The sequence below is a fragment of the Oncorhynchus mykiss genome, chromosome 2 (assembly GCF_057628025.1).
Source record: "Oncorhynchus mykiss isolate SJ-2025 chromosome 2, ASM5762802v1, whole genome shotgun sequence".
Lineage (NCBI taxonomy): Eukaryota > Metazoa > Chordata > Actinopteri > Salmoniformes > Salmonidae > Oncorhynchus > Oncorhynchus mykiss.
In genome coordinates, this window is record NC_143023.1 from 47,129,057 (window position 1) to 47,147,604 (window position 18,548).

Below are 18,548 nucleotides of genomic sequence, written 5' to 3' on the forward strand. Positions count from 1 at the left end.
GAGTAGGTCTAATCAGAGACGTTTCATCTCCATTCTTTGCACAGGAAAAATGTGGCCTTTTATAAACACATTTCATGCAATTCCACCACACTTTATATGACTGGAGACATAAGCAATCAGTAAAAACAACCTTGTCTTGTAACCATCTAATCTAGGCCTACGAAAAGGGGAGACACAAATTGTACAATATGACGACCAACAAGCCTGGAGGGATTTATTGTCCGCCAAAAACCTTTCCAGTGGTACTGATCCAATGATAAAGACAGTGAATATCCACACACTCACAGGGGATATGGCCGATGCGCTCCGCTGGTGCCAATAAGATACTGTTCACTCAATTGGGAGAAGAGAATTTTGATAACTATTTTCAGCGACAGCCATTTGCTTTCTAAACTATGCTTTTCCTACGATTGTATTTTGAAAAATTACAAGAGGCCTAGGCTTATTTACCTGCTTTTCACTGAGCGCTGCAACTCAACAGTCTATTTGGTAGGCTATTTGCCACACACGCTGCCCAAATTGTGTGCTTAAAACAATCCACAGCTCTGCGGCCAAATCATGCTCTGTTGTAATATTTTCAAAGATTTTATTGATTTCTGTATAGGCACGAGTAATTACAGTTGAAGTCGGAAGTTTACATACACTAAGGTTGGGGTCATTAAAACTTGTTTTTCTCCTCCCGGGTGGCGCAGTGGTCTAGGGCACTGCATCGCAGTGCCAGAGACTTTTTGGGTTCGCGCCCAGGCTCTGTCGCAGCCGGCCGTGACCGGGAGGTCTGTGGGGCGACGCAAAATTGGCCTAGCGTCGTCCGGGTTAGGGAGGGTTTGGCCGGTAGGGATATCCTTGTCTCATCGCCCACCAGCGACTCCTGTGGCGGGCCGGGCGCAGTGCGCACTAACCAGGTGGACGGTGTTTCCTCCGACACATTGGTGTGGCTGGCTTCCGGGTTGGAGGCAGTGCGTGCTTGGTTGGGTTGTATTTTGGAGAATGCGTGGATTTCGACCTTCGTCTCTCCCGAGCCCGTACGGGAGATGTAACGATGAGACAACATAGTGACAACTACTAACAAATGGATACCCCGAAAGGGGGATAACATTTATTATAAAAAAATATATATAAAAAAATAAAAATTGTTTTTCAACCACTCCACAAATTTCTTGTTAACAAACTATAGTTTTGGCAAGTCGGTTAGGACATCTAATTTGGGCATGACACAATTTTTTCAACAATTGTTCACACAGATTAATTCACTGTATCACAATTCCAGTGGGTCAGAAGTTTACATAAACTAAGTTGACTGTGCCGATAAATTCCAGAAAATTATGTCATGGCTTTAGAAGCTTCTGATAGGCTAATTAACATAATTTGAGTCAATTGGAGGTGTACCTGTGGATGTATTTCAAGGCCTACCTTCAAACTCAGTGCCTCTTTGCTTGACATCATGGAAAAATCAAAAGAAATCAGCCAAAACCTCAGAAACAAATTGTAGACCTCAATAGGTCTGGTTCATCCTTACGAGAAATTTCCAAACGCCTGAAGGTACCACATTCATCTGTACAAACAATTGAATGCAAGTATAAACACCATGGGACCATGCAGCCGTCATACCGCCCAGGAAGGAGACGCATTCTATCTCTTAGAGATGAACGTACTTTGGTGTAAAAAGTGCAACTCAATCCATGAACGACAGCAAAGGACCTTGTGAAGATGCTGGAGGAAACCGGTACAAAAGTATCTATATCCACAGTAAAACGAGTCCTATATCGACGTAACCTGAAAGGCAGCTCAGCAAGGAAGAAGCCACTGGTCCAAAACCACCATAAAAAAAAGCCAGACTACGATTTGCAACTGTACATGGGGATAACGATAATGACCATTATGTTTTGGAGGAAAAAGGGGAGGCTTGCAAGTCGAAGAACACCATCCCAACCGTGAAACACGAGGGTGGCAGCATCATGTTGTGGAGGTGCTTTGCTGCAGGAGGGACTGGTGCACTTCACAAAATAGATGAGGGAGGTAAATTATGTGGATATATTGAAGCAACATCTCAAGACATCAGTCAGGAAGGTAAGGCTTGGTCGCAAATGGGTCTTACAAAAATGGACAATGACCCCAAGCATACTTCCAAAGTTGTGGCAAAATAGCTTAAGGACAACAAAGTTAAGGTATTGGAGTGGCCATCACAAAGCCCTGACCTCAATTCCATAGAAAATCTGTGGGCAAAATTGAAAAAGTATGTGCGAGCAAGGAGGCCTACAAACCTGACTCAGTTACACCAGCTCTGTCAGAAGAAATAGTCCAAAATTCAGTCAACTTACTGTGGGAAGCTTGTGGAAGGCTACCCGAAACGTTTGACACAAGTTAAACAATTTAAAGGCAATGCTACCAAATACTAATTGAGTGAATGTAAACTTCTGACCCACTGGGAATGTGATGAAAGAAATCAAAGCTGAAATATGCTATTATTCTGACATTTCACATTCTTAAAATAAAGTGGTGATCCTAACTGACCTAAGACAGGGAATTTATACTAGGATTAAATGTCAGGAATTGTGAAAAGCGGAGTTTAAATGTATTTGTCTAAGGTGTACGTAAACTTCCGACATCAACTGTATATAGGTCATTTTAGCACATTTAATTCAATTCACTTTAGGGGAAGCTTATCTTCCCCTAGCTTATTGGAGACCTATGCCGACATAAATCTGAAAATAATCGGTGCAAAAAAAGCTGGCCGCGAGGCTCACAAGGCCGAGTTCAAATGTCAACTTCAAATTCAAAGCATCAGTGCACTGCCTAAATGGCAAAGTAAACTATCTGGCACTGTCTCTGCTCTATGCAGAGAGAAAGGTGTGCAGCCTGGCAGGTTCTCTCCGAGCGATATTCTGCATGGTCCTAAATCCAGCCAACCAATTCATTAAAACAGCCATTACATTTGAATTGGGATTGGAATGATTTGTCTACTTTTTGTAGCCTACTTTTACATTTCTGGTCTTGAGCTAGGGTATGGCGACTGCCAGCAGCGTCGTGGGAACCCCACTACCATATGGGGAGCTGTTAAAGAAGGCTGAGTCAGACACCATTCCTGCTTCAGAATAATGGAAAGCACTTGATAGTTGTCAAATTTGACCTGGTCTGGGTCAATTATCAAAATACTATTTGTCCTGGAATTCATCGAACAACCATTTATAATGTAAATCAGTGCTGTGTATATATGAGTGTCTTGTGTGTTGTAAGGAAGTCCTCCCTTGCACTGTGCCAATGGACTACTCCTGGGCCTGAGTGAGTAATGCCAACCAATCAGTGCCATGCTGGCATGCGCCCCTTGTGAATTAGATTGGCTTTGTTCAAACGCAGACCTGCCAACTTTGACACATTTCTATGATTACCCCTTCAGTGCGGCGAAGGCGACCCGGTCGCCACGACGGCGTGACACCCTACACTGCTCAAATTATAGGTAAATTAACCTAAAATTAACTGACTTTTTTAACCTAAAATAATGATGTTGGCCGCCTCAGTAGGAATGGTAGGCTATAGACTGTTATGGGTACTTGTAAAGGGCAGCTCTTCAGTAGCTAACTAGAAATATGTTAAAATGTAGAATCAGGGCTGGCTCTCCATAGGAATTTCTGACAAGGGGGTGCTTATGTAGGCCTAAGGTTGGGTCCGGAGGTGGGCAACTTCCCCCTCAAAAAGTTGGAATTTAAGCTACAAGGATATTAAGTTGGGATTCAGTCTTCCCATGCCATACAAAATCTAACTACATCTTCTGTAACTTTCTATAGATTGTGATGCCACACTAAGAACCTGGACATCTTCCCAGGCACCAACAGTGCCTGGGACACGTTCCAGCTTTACCGCTGCCTGGAGAACAGTCAGAGCGTGGTCAAGGCCCCATCCACAGACATCTGCTGCAACTTAATCAAAATATATTAAATATTTGAGATTCTTCAAAGTAGCCACCCTTTGCACACTCTTGGCATTCTCTCAACCAGCTTCATGAGGTAGTCACCTGGAATGCATTTCGATTAACAGGTGTGCCTTGTTAAAAGTGAATTTGTGGAATTTCTTTCCTTCATAATGCACTTGAGCCAATCAGCTGTGTTGTGACAAGGTAGGAGTGGTATACAGAAGATAGGCCTATTTGGTAAAAGCCAAGACCATATTATGGCAAGAACAGTTCAAATAAGCAAAGATAAATGACAGTCCATCATTCCTTTAAGACATGAAGGTCAGTCAACGTGGAACATTTCAAGAACTTTGAAAGTTTCTTCAAATACATTCGCAAAAACCATCAAGTGCTATGACGAAACTGGCTCTCATGATGACTACCACAGGAAAGACCCAGAGGTACCTCTGCTACAGAGGATAAGTTCATTAGTTACCAGCCTCAAAAATTGCAGCCCAAATAAATGCTTCAGAGTTCAAGTAACAGACACATCTCAACATCAACTGTTCAGAGGAGACTGTTTGAATCAGGCCTTCAAGGTCAAATTGCTGAAAATAAAAGACTGCTAAAGGACACCAATAATAAGAAGAGACTTGCCTGGGCCAAGAAACACACAAGCAATGGACATCATACCAGTGAAAATCTGTCCTTTGGTCTGATGAGTCCAAATTTGAGATGTGTCGTTCCAACCGGCGTGTCTTTGTGAGACGCAGAGTAGATGAACGGATGATCTCCGCATGTGTAGTTCCACCGTGAAGCACAGAGGTGGTGGTGTGATGGTGCTTGCTGGTAACACTGTCTGATTTATTTAGAACAAGGTACACTTAACCAGCATGGCTACCACAGCATTCTGCAGCGATATGCCATTACACCTGGTTTGCACTGAGTGGGACTATCAATTGTTTTTCAATTGGACAATGACCCAACACCTCCAGGCTGTGTAAGGGCTATTTGACCAAGAAGGAGAGTGATAGAGTGCTGCATCAGATGACCTGGCCATCACAATCCCCCAACCTCAACCCAATTTAAATGTTTTTGGATGAGTTGGACCGCAGAGTGAAGGAAAAGCAGCCAACAAGTGCTCAGCATATGTGGGAACACCTTCAAGATTGTTGGAAAAGCCTTCCAGGTGAAGCTGGTTGAGGGAATGCCAAGAGTGTGCAAAGCTGTCAACAGGGCAAAGGGAGGCTACTTTGAAGAAACTAAAATATGTTTTAATACAACATGATTCCATATGTGTTATTTCATTGTTTTGATGTCTTTATTATTCTACTATGTGTATTTTATTTTTTATTTTTTTATAAAGAAAAACCCTTCTATGTGTAGAAGTGGGGATGGCAGAATGTGTACGTGCCTGGTATGAATGCAAGCCTGTGTGTGTGTTTATTTATTTTTTATTTTACCTTTATTTAACTAGGCAAGTCAGTTAAGAACAAATTCTTATTTTCAATGACGGCCTAGGAACAGTGGGTTAAGGGGCAGAACGACAGATTTGTACCTTGTCAGCTCGGGGGTTTGAACTTGCAACCTTCCGGTTACTAGTCCAGCGCTCTAACCACTAGGCTACCCTGCCGCCCCGGGGTAGCCTGTGTGTGTGCGCCCGCGTGGGTGTATTAGTGTAAGGTTTAATCTGTGTATGTGTGCAGGCATGTATTTTATGCCTGTGTGTGTGTGTGTGTGTATGTGTGTGTGTGAGCACGTTTTTGTGCTTGTGTGCCTATGCCTGTGTTTGTGTGGTGTAATTGTGTGTATGTGCCAGTGTTTTTCGTTTTACTATCCATGTGGGGACCAGGGTATGAGCATGCTCAATTTGACTGGAGTGAGGAGCGAGTTTCCCAAAGGCTGGTCCGGCCTTCTTGCACGCTCCAATTTTGCCCCAGTACCGCTCACTTCACAAGCTCAGAGCATGTCCGGACCAGCATGTATTTATAGGCTAGTTGTGTGCTGCTATAGCCCCTTGCATTAGCTACTGTCATGGAGTTCATGCAATATTTTCATAAAGATAGCTAAGTGTGTCATTGTAGCAAAGTATTTATAAACCAAAAATCTTAAAAGTTTAGTTCATTTTTGTTTCTCTTATCTTATCTATATAATAGGCTATCATTGATTTTGGCCCAATAGGCCTGACATATTACCGCTTTCAAAAAAAAAAAAAACTTTGTTTTCAAAGGGTTATTTTGCCTAAAATCCTTTAGGCCTACCTATAGTACTAAAAAAAAACTCAGCATCCCTGCCCAGACTGACAAGAGTGATCCGAAGAGTGTTTAGCATCCCCAGTGGCTCTGCAGGCGAGGAGAGGGTATTCTCTGCTGCTGGTCTGCTCTCTAGGCACCATCACATGAGTCTGAAGCCACAGACTGGCCAAACTCGTGTTTCCAAAAGTGAATTCAAAAGGCACTGAGCCTAACAAGACAATTTTTGTTTCATTTTGATTGAAGTCACAGCCTATATGCGCAATTTAGACTATAATGATTTAATACAACGATATGTTGTTTAAAGGCTAAGTGCTTCATATTTATGCCAGCCTAGTGTCGCACTCGCAAATGGTTCACAATTATTTTCTTTGTAGCCTTAAAGTAATTTAAATAATATGCAAATAATATAGCCTAAATAATACATTTTCGTTCCTTCTTAGGCTAACTGTCTGGCTCCTGACCTATTTAATGTTCATATGCTGTTTAAATGGACCTATAGCCTATTTGAAATGGTGAGTGCTACTTACAGTCACCTTTTCATGTTATTTATTAAAATACTTTTCATTCAAATCATATGGTTTGGTTTCAATACTTCACAACCAAATGACAGGTCCAGGTAGTCACACAAATAGATGAGTGTTGATTAAATGGTGCTTTTAATGAATGGAGCGAATTTGGAGTCACATTTGTATTTCTTGGTGAATTTTTTTGCAGACCACTCGCATACTCAAGTCCTCACAAGGATAGTGAAACAAGGGGGAATTTTTGCCAGTCTCCACAAGGAAAAAGGCTATTTTAGGCTTACGCCTCGATCACACCGACAGCGTCATGGCATTTTGGTAGACCGAAATACATTCATTTCCCATGGAACACTGTGTTTTGCCTTGCAGCATTGCATTGCAGAGGCAGTTGCAGTGTGTCCTGTGTGGTGCACACGTTGGATTTATCGAACGTATGCGTCAAACTGAATGGGCAGACGGATTAACACAAATGGCAGCAGAAGGTGAATGGTAGCAGAAGGTGAATGTTGAACTTTTGTTGCACACATATCCAGATTCTACGTACAAATTTGTGCAATGACGCCGTCGGTGTGATCGAGGCATTCGGGATTGAGTTTAAGGTTACAATTAGGGGCTTAAGGTTATGGTTTAGGGAAAATAGGATTTTGATGGGGACCAAACAATTGATTCCCAACAAGGATAGTAAAACAAACATGTGAGTGCGTATGAGTGTCAAGGTTAGGTGTCTGAATTCAGGCCTGTAGGAGACTTAGCGAAGTCAGACATGGACACGAGAGGCAGGGGAACCAAAACAGTTGGGGTTTTAGAACCAAAACACAGGCCAGAGCCAGTGAGACAAAATATGAAAGCTAAGCAAACCTTGATCACTTACATAATGGTGTCAAAGGTTGGGGAAAAAGTTATGCAACAAGGCTCTAGGGATGGATCACTGGCTAGGGATGTTATTGCGATTGATCTGAATCTCAGAGATTCATTAAAGAATGTTTAATTGACTCTGCAGCAATACTTTGCCCCGACAAGAAAGAGCCGTTTGAAAATGTTTCCCTGTCAAGACGAACAGTGACACACCGTGTTGAGGACATCGCAGAGAATATGGAACAACAGTTGATAGACAAGGTAAATGATTTCACCCATTTCTCCTTGGCCCTGGATGAGAGCAGTGATGCACGTGAGGAGCTTGCTTCAGTGCAGTCAATGAAGAGCACAACCACAGGGAAAGATTTATTGGAGGTTAATAAGTGTGTGGCAAAGCTGGGACTGAGTTTTGAAAAGTTATCCAGTGTGACCACTAATGGGTGCCCAAACTTGACGGAAAAAACATTGCCGTTTTGAAAAGGACACAAGATCAAGTAGCTGAGCTGAACCCAGATCAGAAAAGTATTTTCCTGCATTGCATTATTCATCAGGAGGTGCTCTGTCAATGCGTTCTGAAAATGAGCCATGTTGTGGATACAGTCACTAAAGTAGTAAACTTCATAAGGGCAAAATCTTTAAACCACAGGCAGTTTGTCTCACAGTTGGAAAAGACAGAGTTGGGTCATGCAGATCTCCCCTACCACACAAACGTGAGATGGCTGAGTTTGGGGAAGGTGCTTAACCAGACGGATTTAGGGGGCGCTATTTAAATTTTTGGATAAAAATTGGGCGTGCAAAATGATTCAGCCCCTTTACTTTCAGTGCTACAAACTCTCTCCAGAAGTTCAGTGAGGATCTCTGAATGATCCAATGTTGACCTAAATGACTAATGATACAATCCACCTGTGTGTAATCAAGTCTCCGTATAAATTCACCTGCACTGTGATAGTCTCAGAGGTTTGTTAAAAGCGCAGAGAGCATCATGAAGAACAAGGAACACACCAGGCAGGTCCGAGATACTGTTGTGAAGAAGTTTAAAGCCGGATTTGCATACAAAAAGATTTCCCAAGCTTTAAACATCCCAAGGAGCACTGTGCAAGCGATAATATTGAAATGGAAGGAGTATCAGACCACTGCAAATCTACCAAGACCTGGCCGTCCCTCTAAACTTTCAGCTCATACAAGGAGAAGACTGATCAGAGATGCAGCCAAGAGGCCCATGATCACTCTGGATGAACTGCAGAGATCTACAGCTAAGGTGGGAGACTCTGTCCATAGGACAACAATCAGTCGTATATTGCACAAATCTGGCCTTTATGGAAGAGTGGCAAGAAGAAAGCCATTTCTTAAAGATATCCATAAAAAGTGTTGTTTAAAGTTTGCCACAAGCCACCTGGGAGACACACCAAACATGTGGAAGAAGGTGCTCTGGTCAGATGAAACCAAAATTGAACTTTTTGGCAACAATGCAAAACGTTATGTTTGGCGTAAAAGCAACACAGCCCATCACCCTGAACACACCATCCCCACTGTCAAACATGGTGGTGGCAGCATCATGGTTTGGGCCTGCTTTTCTTCAGCAGGGACAGGGAAGATGGTTAAAATTGATGGGAAGATGGATGGAGCCAAATACAGGACCATTCTGGAAGAAAACCTGATGGAGTCTGCAAAAGACCTGAGACTGGGACGGAGATTTGTCTTCCAACAAGACAATGATCCAAAACATAAAGCAAAATCTACAATGGAATGGTTCAAAAATAAACATATCCAGGTGTTAGAATGGCCAAGTCAAAGTCCAGACCTGAATCCAATCGAGAATCTGTGGAAAGAACTGAAAACTGCTGTTCACAAATGCTCTCCATCCAACCTCACTGAGCTCGAGCTGTTTTGCAAGGAGGAATGGGAAAAAATGTCAGTCTCTCGATGTGCAAAACTGATAGAGACATACCCCAAGCGACTTACAGCTGTAATCGCAGCAAAAGGTGGCGCTACAAAGTATTAACTTAAGGGGGCTGAATAATTTTGCACGCCCAATTTTTCAGTTTTTGATTTGTTAAAAAAGTTTGAAATATCCAATAAATGTCGTTCCACTTCATGATTGTGTCCCACTTGTTGTTGATTCTTCACAAAAAAATACAGTTTTATATATTTTGTTTGAAGCCTGAAATGTGGCAAAAGGTCGCAAAGTTCAAGGGGGCCGAATACTTTCGCAAGGCACTGTATGTCCGTTGCGTTATGTTAATGCGTTTGAGGCTATGATTACGCTCCTGGATACGGGTTTGCTCGTCGCAACTGGTTAAAAGGGCGTGGGACCTGAAGTCGGAGATTGCTGAGTTTTTGCAAATGAAAGGAAAATATGTGGATTTCCCTCAACTGCAACATAAAGAATGGTTGGCTGATTTTGCCTTCACCGTGGACATCATGGCCCACAGGAATACATTCCAAACTACAAGGGAAGGGCCTTTTTGCACATCAGATGTACAGCATTGATGTACAGCCTTCAATTACTGCTCCTGACCCGCCAAGTAGAAGCCAACAATCTCACCCACCTTCCGACACTACTAGTATGTTCCCTATCAGATGACCAGTGGGATTATACATTGCTGCTGCATGCTTTGAACGGTGAGTTTTCTCATCGTTTTGAGGATTTCAAAGTGTTGGAAAATGAAATGCTGTTGGTTTCCTCTCCTTTCACTATCAATGTGGATAACGTCCCACTGGGCATAGCGACATCAGAAACTATACCTGACTTCACTGCTCTAGTCAATGCCCATCAGAGACTTCACTTCACACACTGATTGAGTATTTTAAACGTAATGTTGAGCTTTCTCTCTTTCTTGTGTTTTTGTGCATACCAGTTACCAAGAGTTCTGTCCGTAGTGCTGAATGCACAGTGTACTTTTCCCTCCATGTAGTTCATTGCATGTTTAATAATGAAAATACCTACCAAAAGGAGAACATGGATGTGGATTATTTCTGTGCATGTTAAAAAAGTAAAATAAGTAGAATACCTGGACGTGATTTACAGTAGATATATCTGTCAACACAGTCATATATATTATGTATAATCCTGCAATTGCAATCACACTGCTCTAACCCATCTGGACAATAGGAATATCTATGTAAGAATGCTCTTCATCGACTACAACTCAGCATTTAACACCATAGTACCCTCCAAACTCGTCATTAAGCTCGAGACCCTGGGTCCAGACCCCGCCCTGTGCAATTGGGTCCTGGACTTCCTGACGAGCCACCCCCAGGTGATGAGGGTAGGAAATAACATCTCCACCCCGCTGATCCTCAACACTGGGGTCCCACAAGGGTGCGTTCTCAGCCCTCTCCTGTACTTCCTGTTCACCCATGACTGTGTGGCCACGCACGCCTCCAACTCAATCATCAAGTTTGCAAACAACACTACAGTGGTAGGCTTGATTACCAACAACGACGAGACGGCCTACGGGGAGGAGGTGAGGGCCCTCGAAGTGTGGTGTCAGGAAAATAACCTCACACTCAATGTCAACAAAACAAAGGAGATGATCAACGGACTTCAGGAAACAGCAGAGGGAGCAGCCCCGAAAGTTTTAAGTTCCTTGGCGTACACATCATGGACAAACAGAAATGGTCCAACCACACAGACAGCTTGGTGAAGACGACGCAGCAGCGCCTCTTCAACCTTAGGAGGCTGAAGAAATTTGGCATGTCACCAAAAACACCCAATCTTTTAGATGCACAATCGAGAGCATCCTGTCGGGCTGTATCACCGCCTGGTACGGCAACTGCTCCGCCCATAACCGTAAGGCTCACCAGAGGGTAGTGAGGTCTGCACAACGCATCACCGGGGGCAAACTACCTGCCCTCCAGGACACCTACACCACCCGATGTCACAGGAAGGCCATAAAGATCACCAAGGACAACAACCACCAGAGCCACTGCCTGTTCACCCCGCTATCATCCAGAAGGCGAGGTCAGTACAGGTGCATCAAAGCAGGGACCGAGAGACTGAAAATCAGCTTCTATCTCAAGGCCATCAGACTGTTTAACAGCCATCACTAACATTGAGTGGCTGCTGCCAACATACTGACTCAACTCTCACCACTTTAAAATACAAATTTGGATGGAATAATGTATCACTAGCCACTTTAAATAAAGTTTACATACCCTACATTACTCATATGTATATACTATACTCTATACCATCTACTGCATCTTGTCTATGCCGTTCGGCCATCGCTCATCCATATATTTTTATGTACATATTCTTATTAATTCCTTTACACTTGTGTAGTTTTTGTGAAATTGTTATTACTTGTTAGATACTACTGCATGGTCGGAACTAGAAGCACAAGCATTCCACTACACTCGCATTAACATCTGCTAACCATGTGTATGTGACAAATCCAATTTGATATGATTCTGGCCCGCAATGGCACAATTATATTCTTATGTGGCCCTCCATGGAAAGTAATTGCCCAGGCCTGATGTGCCTAATGGTGTAGCAGCAGCAGCTGTCTCACTTGACTCCGAAGCAGCCCATGAACATGATGTGCATAATAAGGAGTGCAAAATTCCAAGGAATTTCCCAGGTTTTTCCGAAATTCTGGTTGAAGGGTTTTCCCTGCTTATTCCCTCATGGTTCCGGTAATCTTCCAAGTGGAATTTCTGAAAAACCTGGACACTTCCTGAGAAGGTTTACGGAAGTGTACAACCCTGTTCAAAATATACCAATAGCATGCTTTGTTACAGCCCTGGTTAGTGGCTTTAGGGTGATAACTATGAGTATGACGTACTTGACTCCAAAGCGTTCCATGAACATGATGTTGTTCCGGAAGGTTCTGTTGACATCCAGATCAATCTGTTTGATCTCTGTAGAGAAACTCCTGGCCTGCTCCTTCATAGTCTGGCCATAAAGGAACCAAGCAGAATAACATCAGTTACTGTATATCAGACCTGGGTTCAAATACATGTGTATTTGAGTATTTACAAATAATGTGGCCCAAATCAACTACTATTTGAAAGTATTTTCAAATACATTATTTCAAATACCAAACCAATACCAAACTGACCTGGGTTAAAAGCAAGGGAGTGTACTTGAGTCAGTTTATACTTTCCAAGTGTATTTCCAAATACATTCCAAAATCCAATTACTTCTCTTTTCAAATAACTTACTTCCAAATGTCTTTCAAAGTAATTGAAATACCCTATTATTATTTAAACTCAGGTCTGCTGTATACAAGGGGTAGCCAACTCTCCTCCAGGAGAGCTACCCTTCTGCAGAATCCCAAATCAACCCCTAGCCCCTACCCCTAGGCTATTCTGTAGATCTGAAAGGATGTGGATAGGTGTGCAATATAGCAATATAAAAAACATTCCACCAAGCCTATAAGATGGGAAATGGCGGGAGAAAGGGTTTAATTCTATAGTGTGCTTACCTCATACTTTCCAGAGTTCTCCTGCTTCACCTTCTCTATGTCCAGTAGCAGAGCCCAGGCCTGGCCTCTCAACTGGAGGGGGATTCCCTTGTACACACGCTTCACCATCTTGAGATGGGGAGAGAGAGACCAAAGAAACAGAGAGACCAGAGAAAGAGAGAGGAAGAGCTATATTAAAACTACCTTAAACACGCTTCACCTTCTAAAGAGACCAGACTGAAATACTAGAAAGAGAAAGACCAGAGAGAGTAGATATCAGTAGAGATGGGGTGATCATTAAAGAGGAGGTTCCCCTAGTACACTATCTTCACCATCTAAAGAAAGACGCAAGGGCTAAAAGATGAAAAAGGAAAACTACAACTAATGATTCCCCCTCCGTCCCAAAAATGATAAGACTGGCGATTGAAAAAGGGAAGCAACGAACAAATGAGAGAGAGGAGAGAGGGCTGAGGTGTTGTTTGTGGTGCCTATAGTCACTCAGCACTGGGTCGGTCACCTTGTCGCTGTTCCTGTACTTGTCCCACTTCTTGACCATCTTCAGCCATTTCTCCACCCGCTCTATCTCGTGATGCTTTTGCTGAAGGTAAGACAGAAGAAATAAACAAATCAATCAATCAATCAATCAATCAACCAACCCAAAGGTGATCAGCAGTACATACCTTCTCTTCAATTGCACTCGGAGTGGGCAGCTCCTCTTCGCTGAGGAGAAAGACAAACAAAAGGTGAGTCAGTGGATAATGGTTCGTTCATTACAGTGGTTTAAGGCTTCCCTTCTCTTCTCCTTCCATTTGCATGTTGTGTGTGTGTACTCTAAACCCAGTACTCTGCTAAGGTTGAAGCCCTAAACCTAGGCACATGGTTGGGGTGAACCCCTGGCTCCAGAAGAGAGGTGAACACAGTCGGAGCTGTCATGGAGCTGTCAACTTACTGCAGGAAGCCGTGGCGGTCTGTGACCTTATAGATGCTGTAGTCAGTATCCTCCCAGGGGTCGATGTGGACACCCTCCTGCCTGCCCTGAAAACACACGAAAATGTTTTTTTTTTTAAGCCTCAAATCACACAGACTAAAAGGACAATTCAGCAGGATCAGTTAGATTCAACGTGTATTATAGTACCCATACAGCAGTACAAATGCATGCACGCATACAGTCCAATTTTGGATTTTTGTATCATATTGTACAACTGCTGATTAAACTGATGCATTGTTCAGAAACGTACATCTCTTTTCCATTAAATATACAGTTGAAGTCAGAAATGTACATACACTTAGGTTGGAGTCATTAAAACTTGTTTTTCAATCACTCCACAAATTTCTTGTTAACAAACTATAGATTTGGAAAGTCGGTTAGAAGATCTAGTAAATTTTCCTAAAATTATTTAGACATATTATTTCACTGTATCCCAATTCCACTGGGTCAGAAGTTTACATACAGTAAGTTGACTGTGCCTGTAAACAGCTTGAAAAATTCCAGAAAATGTCATGGCTGTAGAAGCTTCTGATTGACATCATTTGAGTCAATTGGAGGTGTACCTGTGGATTTATTTCAAGGCCTACCTTCAAAGTCAGTGCCTCTTTGCTTGACATCATGGGGAAATCAAAAGAAATCAGCAAAGACATCAGAAAAAAAATTGTAGACCTTCACAAGTCTGGTTCATCCTTGGGAGCAATTTCCAAATGCCTGAAGGTACCACGTTCATCTGTACAAACAATAGTACGCAAGTATAAACACCATAGGACCACGCAGCCGTCATACCACGTTCTGTCTCCTAGAGATGAACGTACTTGTGCGAAAAGTGCAAATCAATCCCAGAACAACAGCAAAGGACCTTGTGAAGATGCTGGAGGAAACAGGTACAAAAGTATCTATATCCACAGTAAAACGAGTCCTATATTGACATAACCTGAAAGGCTGCTCAGCAAGGAAGAAGCCACTGGTCCAAAACCACCATAAAAAAGCCAGACTACAGTTTGCAACTGCACATGGGGACAAAGATCGTACTTTTTGGTCTGATGGTCTGATGAAACAAAAGTAGAACTGTTTGGCCATAATGACCATCCTTATGTTTGGAGGAAAAAGGGGGAGGCTTGCAAGCCGAAGAACATCATCCCAACCGTGACGCACAGGGGTGACAGCATCATGTTGTGGGGGTACTTTGCTGCAGGAGGGACTGGTGCACTTCACAAAATAGATGGCATCATGAGGCAGGTAAATTATGTGGATATCTCAAGACATCAGTCAGGAAGTTAATGCTTGGTCGCAAATGGGTCTTCCAAATGGACAATGACCCCAAATCATATTTCCAAAGTTCTGGCAAAATGGCTTAAGGACAACAAAGTCAAGGTTTTGGAGTGACCATCACAAAGCCCTGACCTCAATCCTATAGAAAATTTGTCTGCAGATCTGAAAAAGTATGTGTAGGCAAGGAGACCTACAAATCTGACTCAGTTACACATGCTCTGTCAGGAGGAATGGGCCAAAATTCAGCCAACTTATTGTGGGAAGCTTGTGGAAGGCTACCCGAAACATTTGACCCAAGTTAAACAATTTAAAGGCAATGCTACCAAATACTAATTGAGTGTATGTAAACTTCTGACCCACTGGGAATGTGTTGAAAGAATTAAAAGCTGAAATAATTCTCTCTACTATTATTCTGACATTTCACATTCCTAAAATAAAGTTGCGATCCTGACGGACCTAAAACAGGTTATTGTTACTAGGATTAAATGTCAGGAATTGTGAGAAACTGAGTTTAAATGGTTTTGGCTAAGGTGTATGTAATCTTCCGACTTCAACTGTATATCTTATCTTAGACTAATATATCAGCGCAATGTATTTATAAAGCTATCATTTATCACATCATGCAAGCAATATTATATAACAGAGCTAAAACTGAATTAGCTAGCTAGGCTGTCAATTGATTTAGCTAGCTAGACAGAAAACTTTTGGCAGACAATTTTAGGCACAACATTTTAGGCTGACAACTTGGTATGCAATAACTGAAATTTACCAAATTTGGCAGACCATTTTTGGCAGATAACTTCTGGTATACAATGACAAACAGGACTATCAGCAAAAATAACTTTAGCTGACGTCAGCTAACTATCCAAGTAGGAGAGGTGGCTGGCTGACTGGCTCCCATTTCTCAATCTCAGCAATGTGTTGACATGTTTTTGGAACACAGTCACAAGTTGACAAACTGGATAAACTTGCTAGCTTGCAGAGAGAGAGAGGCTATGACACTAGCTAAGTTAGCTGGTCAAAAACATTGCAGGCAGTGTAGGCTTACAGTGGTTGCTGCAGGATTTAGAGGTAATTTGTGGTTTAGTACAGTACCTTGCATCACCACTTCATTGTTCCAGACCAGGGGGAGTTAGAGCACTAATTTTGCCTTTGGGTCTTACTGTGTCTAACTGACAATGAATGGGCGACATAAACCTAAATAGAAACTGATAATTGTGCATGACTTACTAAAACTGTTACAATACGTTTTTTATTATTTTATTAGGATTATTTTGCTCTCTTGTAGCCCACTCCTGACCGATCACGTTGTACAACGCCTGAGTGGCGCGCCGGTTTAAGACACTGCATAGCAGTGCAAGCTGTGTTGCTACAGATGCTGGTTCAATACCCATGAGATGATTGTAGGTTTTTTGGTTTCTCTCCCTCTAAAAACAGAAATAAATTATACTAAATAACAAACTGGCTTTATTTACAAATTAGTAACAATGTCTCACCCCATGTTCAAGAACGGCCTTTTTCCTCGCTCATTTTACGTTATTTAAAAACTTTGTTTATTTTTATAAATAAAGCGATTATTATTAATTTTGAATTATATAAAAGCCCCTTGGATATTCTCAGACACAGTGGGGCAAAAAAGTATTTAGTCAGCCACCAATTGTGCAAGTTCTCCCACTTAAAACGACGAGAGAGGCCTGTAATTCATCATAGGTACACTTCAACTGTGACAGACAAAATGAGAAGAAAAAAAATCCAGAAAATCACATTGTAGGATTTTTTATGAATTTATTTGCAAATTATGGTGGAAAATAAGTATTTGGTCAATAACAAAATGTAATCTCAATACTTTGTTATATACAGTGCCTTGCGAAAGTATTCGGCCCACTTGAACTTTGCGACCTTTTGCCACATTTCAGGCTTCAAACAAAGATATAAAACTGTATTTTTTTGTGAAGAATCAACAACAAATGGGACACAATCATGAAGTGGAACGACATTTATTGGATATTTCAAACTTTTTTAACAAATCAAAAACTGAAAAATTGGGCGTGCAAAATTATTCAGCCCCTTTACTTTCAGTGCAGCAAACTCTCTCCAGAAGTTCAGTGAGGATCTCTGAATGATCCAATGTTGACCTAAATGACTAATGATGATAAATACAATCCACCTGTGTGTAATCAAGTCTCCGTATGAATGCACCTGCACTGTGATAGTCTCAGAGGTCCGTTAAAAGCGCAGAGAGCATCATGAAGAACAAGGAACACACCAGGCAGGTCCGAGATACTGAAGAAGTTTAAAGCCGGATTTGGATACAAAAACATTTCCCAAGCTTTAAACATCCCAAGGAGCACTGTGCAAGCGATAATATTGAAATGGAAGGAGTATCAGACCACTGCAAATCTACCAAGACCTGGCCGTCCCTCTAAACTTTCAGCTCATACAAGGAGAAGACTGATCAGAGATGCAGCCAAGAGGCCCATGATCACTCTGGATGAACTGCAGAGATCTACAGCTGAGGTGGGAGACTCTGTCAGTAGGACAACAATCAGTCGTATATTGCACAAATCTGGCCTTTATGGAAGAGTGGCAAGAAGAAAGCCATTTCTTAAAGATATCCATAAAAAGTGTCGTTTAAAGTTTGCCACAAGCCACCTGGGAGACACACCAAACATGTGGAAGAAGGTGCTCTGGTCAGATGAAACCAAAATTGAACTTTTTGGCAACAATGCAAAACGTTATGTTTGGCGTAAAAGCAACACAGCTGAACACACCATCCCCACTGTCAAACATGGTGGTGGCAGCATCATGGTTTGGGCCTGCTTTTCTTCAGCAGGGACAGGGAAGATGGTTAAAATTGATGGGAAGATGGATGGAGCCAAATACAGGACCATTCTGGAAGAAAACCTGATGGAGTCTGCAAAAGACCTGAGACTGGGACGGAGATTTGTCTTCCAACAAGACAATGATCCAAAACATAAAGCAAAATCTACAATGGAATGGTTTAAAAATAAACATATCCAGGTGTTAGAATGGCCAAGTCAAAGTCCAAACCTGAATCCAATCAAGAATCTGTGGAAAGAATTGAAAACTGCTGTTCACAAATGCTCTCCATCCAACCTCACTGAGCTCGAGCTGTTTTGCAAGGAGGAATGGGAAAAAATGTCAGTCTCTCGATGTGCAAAACTGATAGAGACATACCCCAAGCGACTTACAGCTGTAATCGCAGCAAAAGGTACCCTTTGTTGGCAATGACAGAGGTCAAACGTTTTCTGTAAGTCTTCACAAGGTTTTCACACACTGTTGCTGGTATTTTGGCCCATTCCTCCATGCAGATCTCCTCTAGAGCAGTGATGTTTTGGGGCT

At 42.2% G+C, this 18,548-nt stretch overlaps 1 protein-coding gene and 1 long non-coding RNA gene across 4 annotated transcripts in view; both read right to left on the reverse strand.

Annotated features, from left to right (window-relative positions):
• Nucleotides 1–18,548, reverse strand: part of LOC149985120 (uncharacterized) — a 414,522-nt gene that overhangs the window by 286,079 nt on the left and 109,895 nt on the right. The window lies entirely within an intron of this gene.
• The window catches only part of si:dkeyp-19e1.3 (uncharacterized), a 106,767-nt gene that overhangs the window by 24,927 nt on the left and 63,292 nt on the right, over nt 1–18,548 (reverse strand). For 2 of the 3 annotated variants that reach the window (XR_016486897.1, XM_021564121.3), the window contains exons 3-7: nt 13,875–13,960; nt 13,606–13,645; nt 13,443–13,523; nt 12,947–13,054; nt 12,305–12,414 (exon numbers count right to left, since the gene is read on the reverse strand). Coding sequence is in view for 2 of the 3 variants with exons in the window: in XM_021564121.3 (XP_021419796.3) it covers nt 12,305–12,414; nt 12,947–13,054; nt 13,443–13,523; nt 13,606–13,645; nt 13,875–13,960 (425 nt within the window). In the remaining variant the exon portion in view is untranslated. The remainder of the gene's footprint in view (nt 1–12,304; nt 12,415–12,946; nt 13,055–13,442; nt 13,524–13,605; nt 13,646–13,874; nt 13,961–18,548) is intronic. The other variant, XM_090201079.1, reaches the window with a different exon arrangement.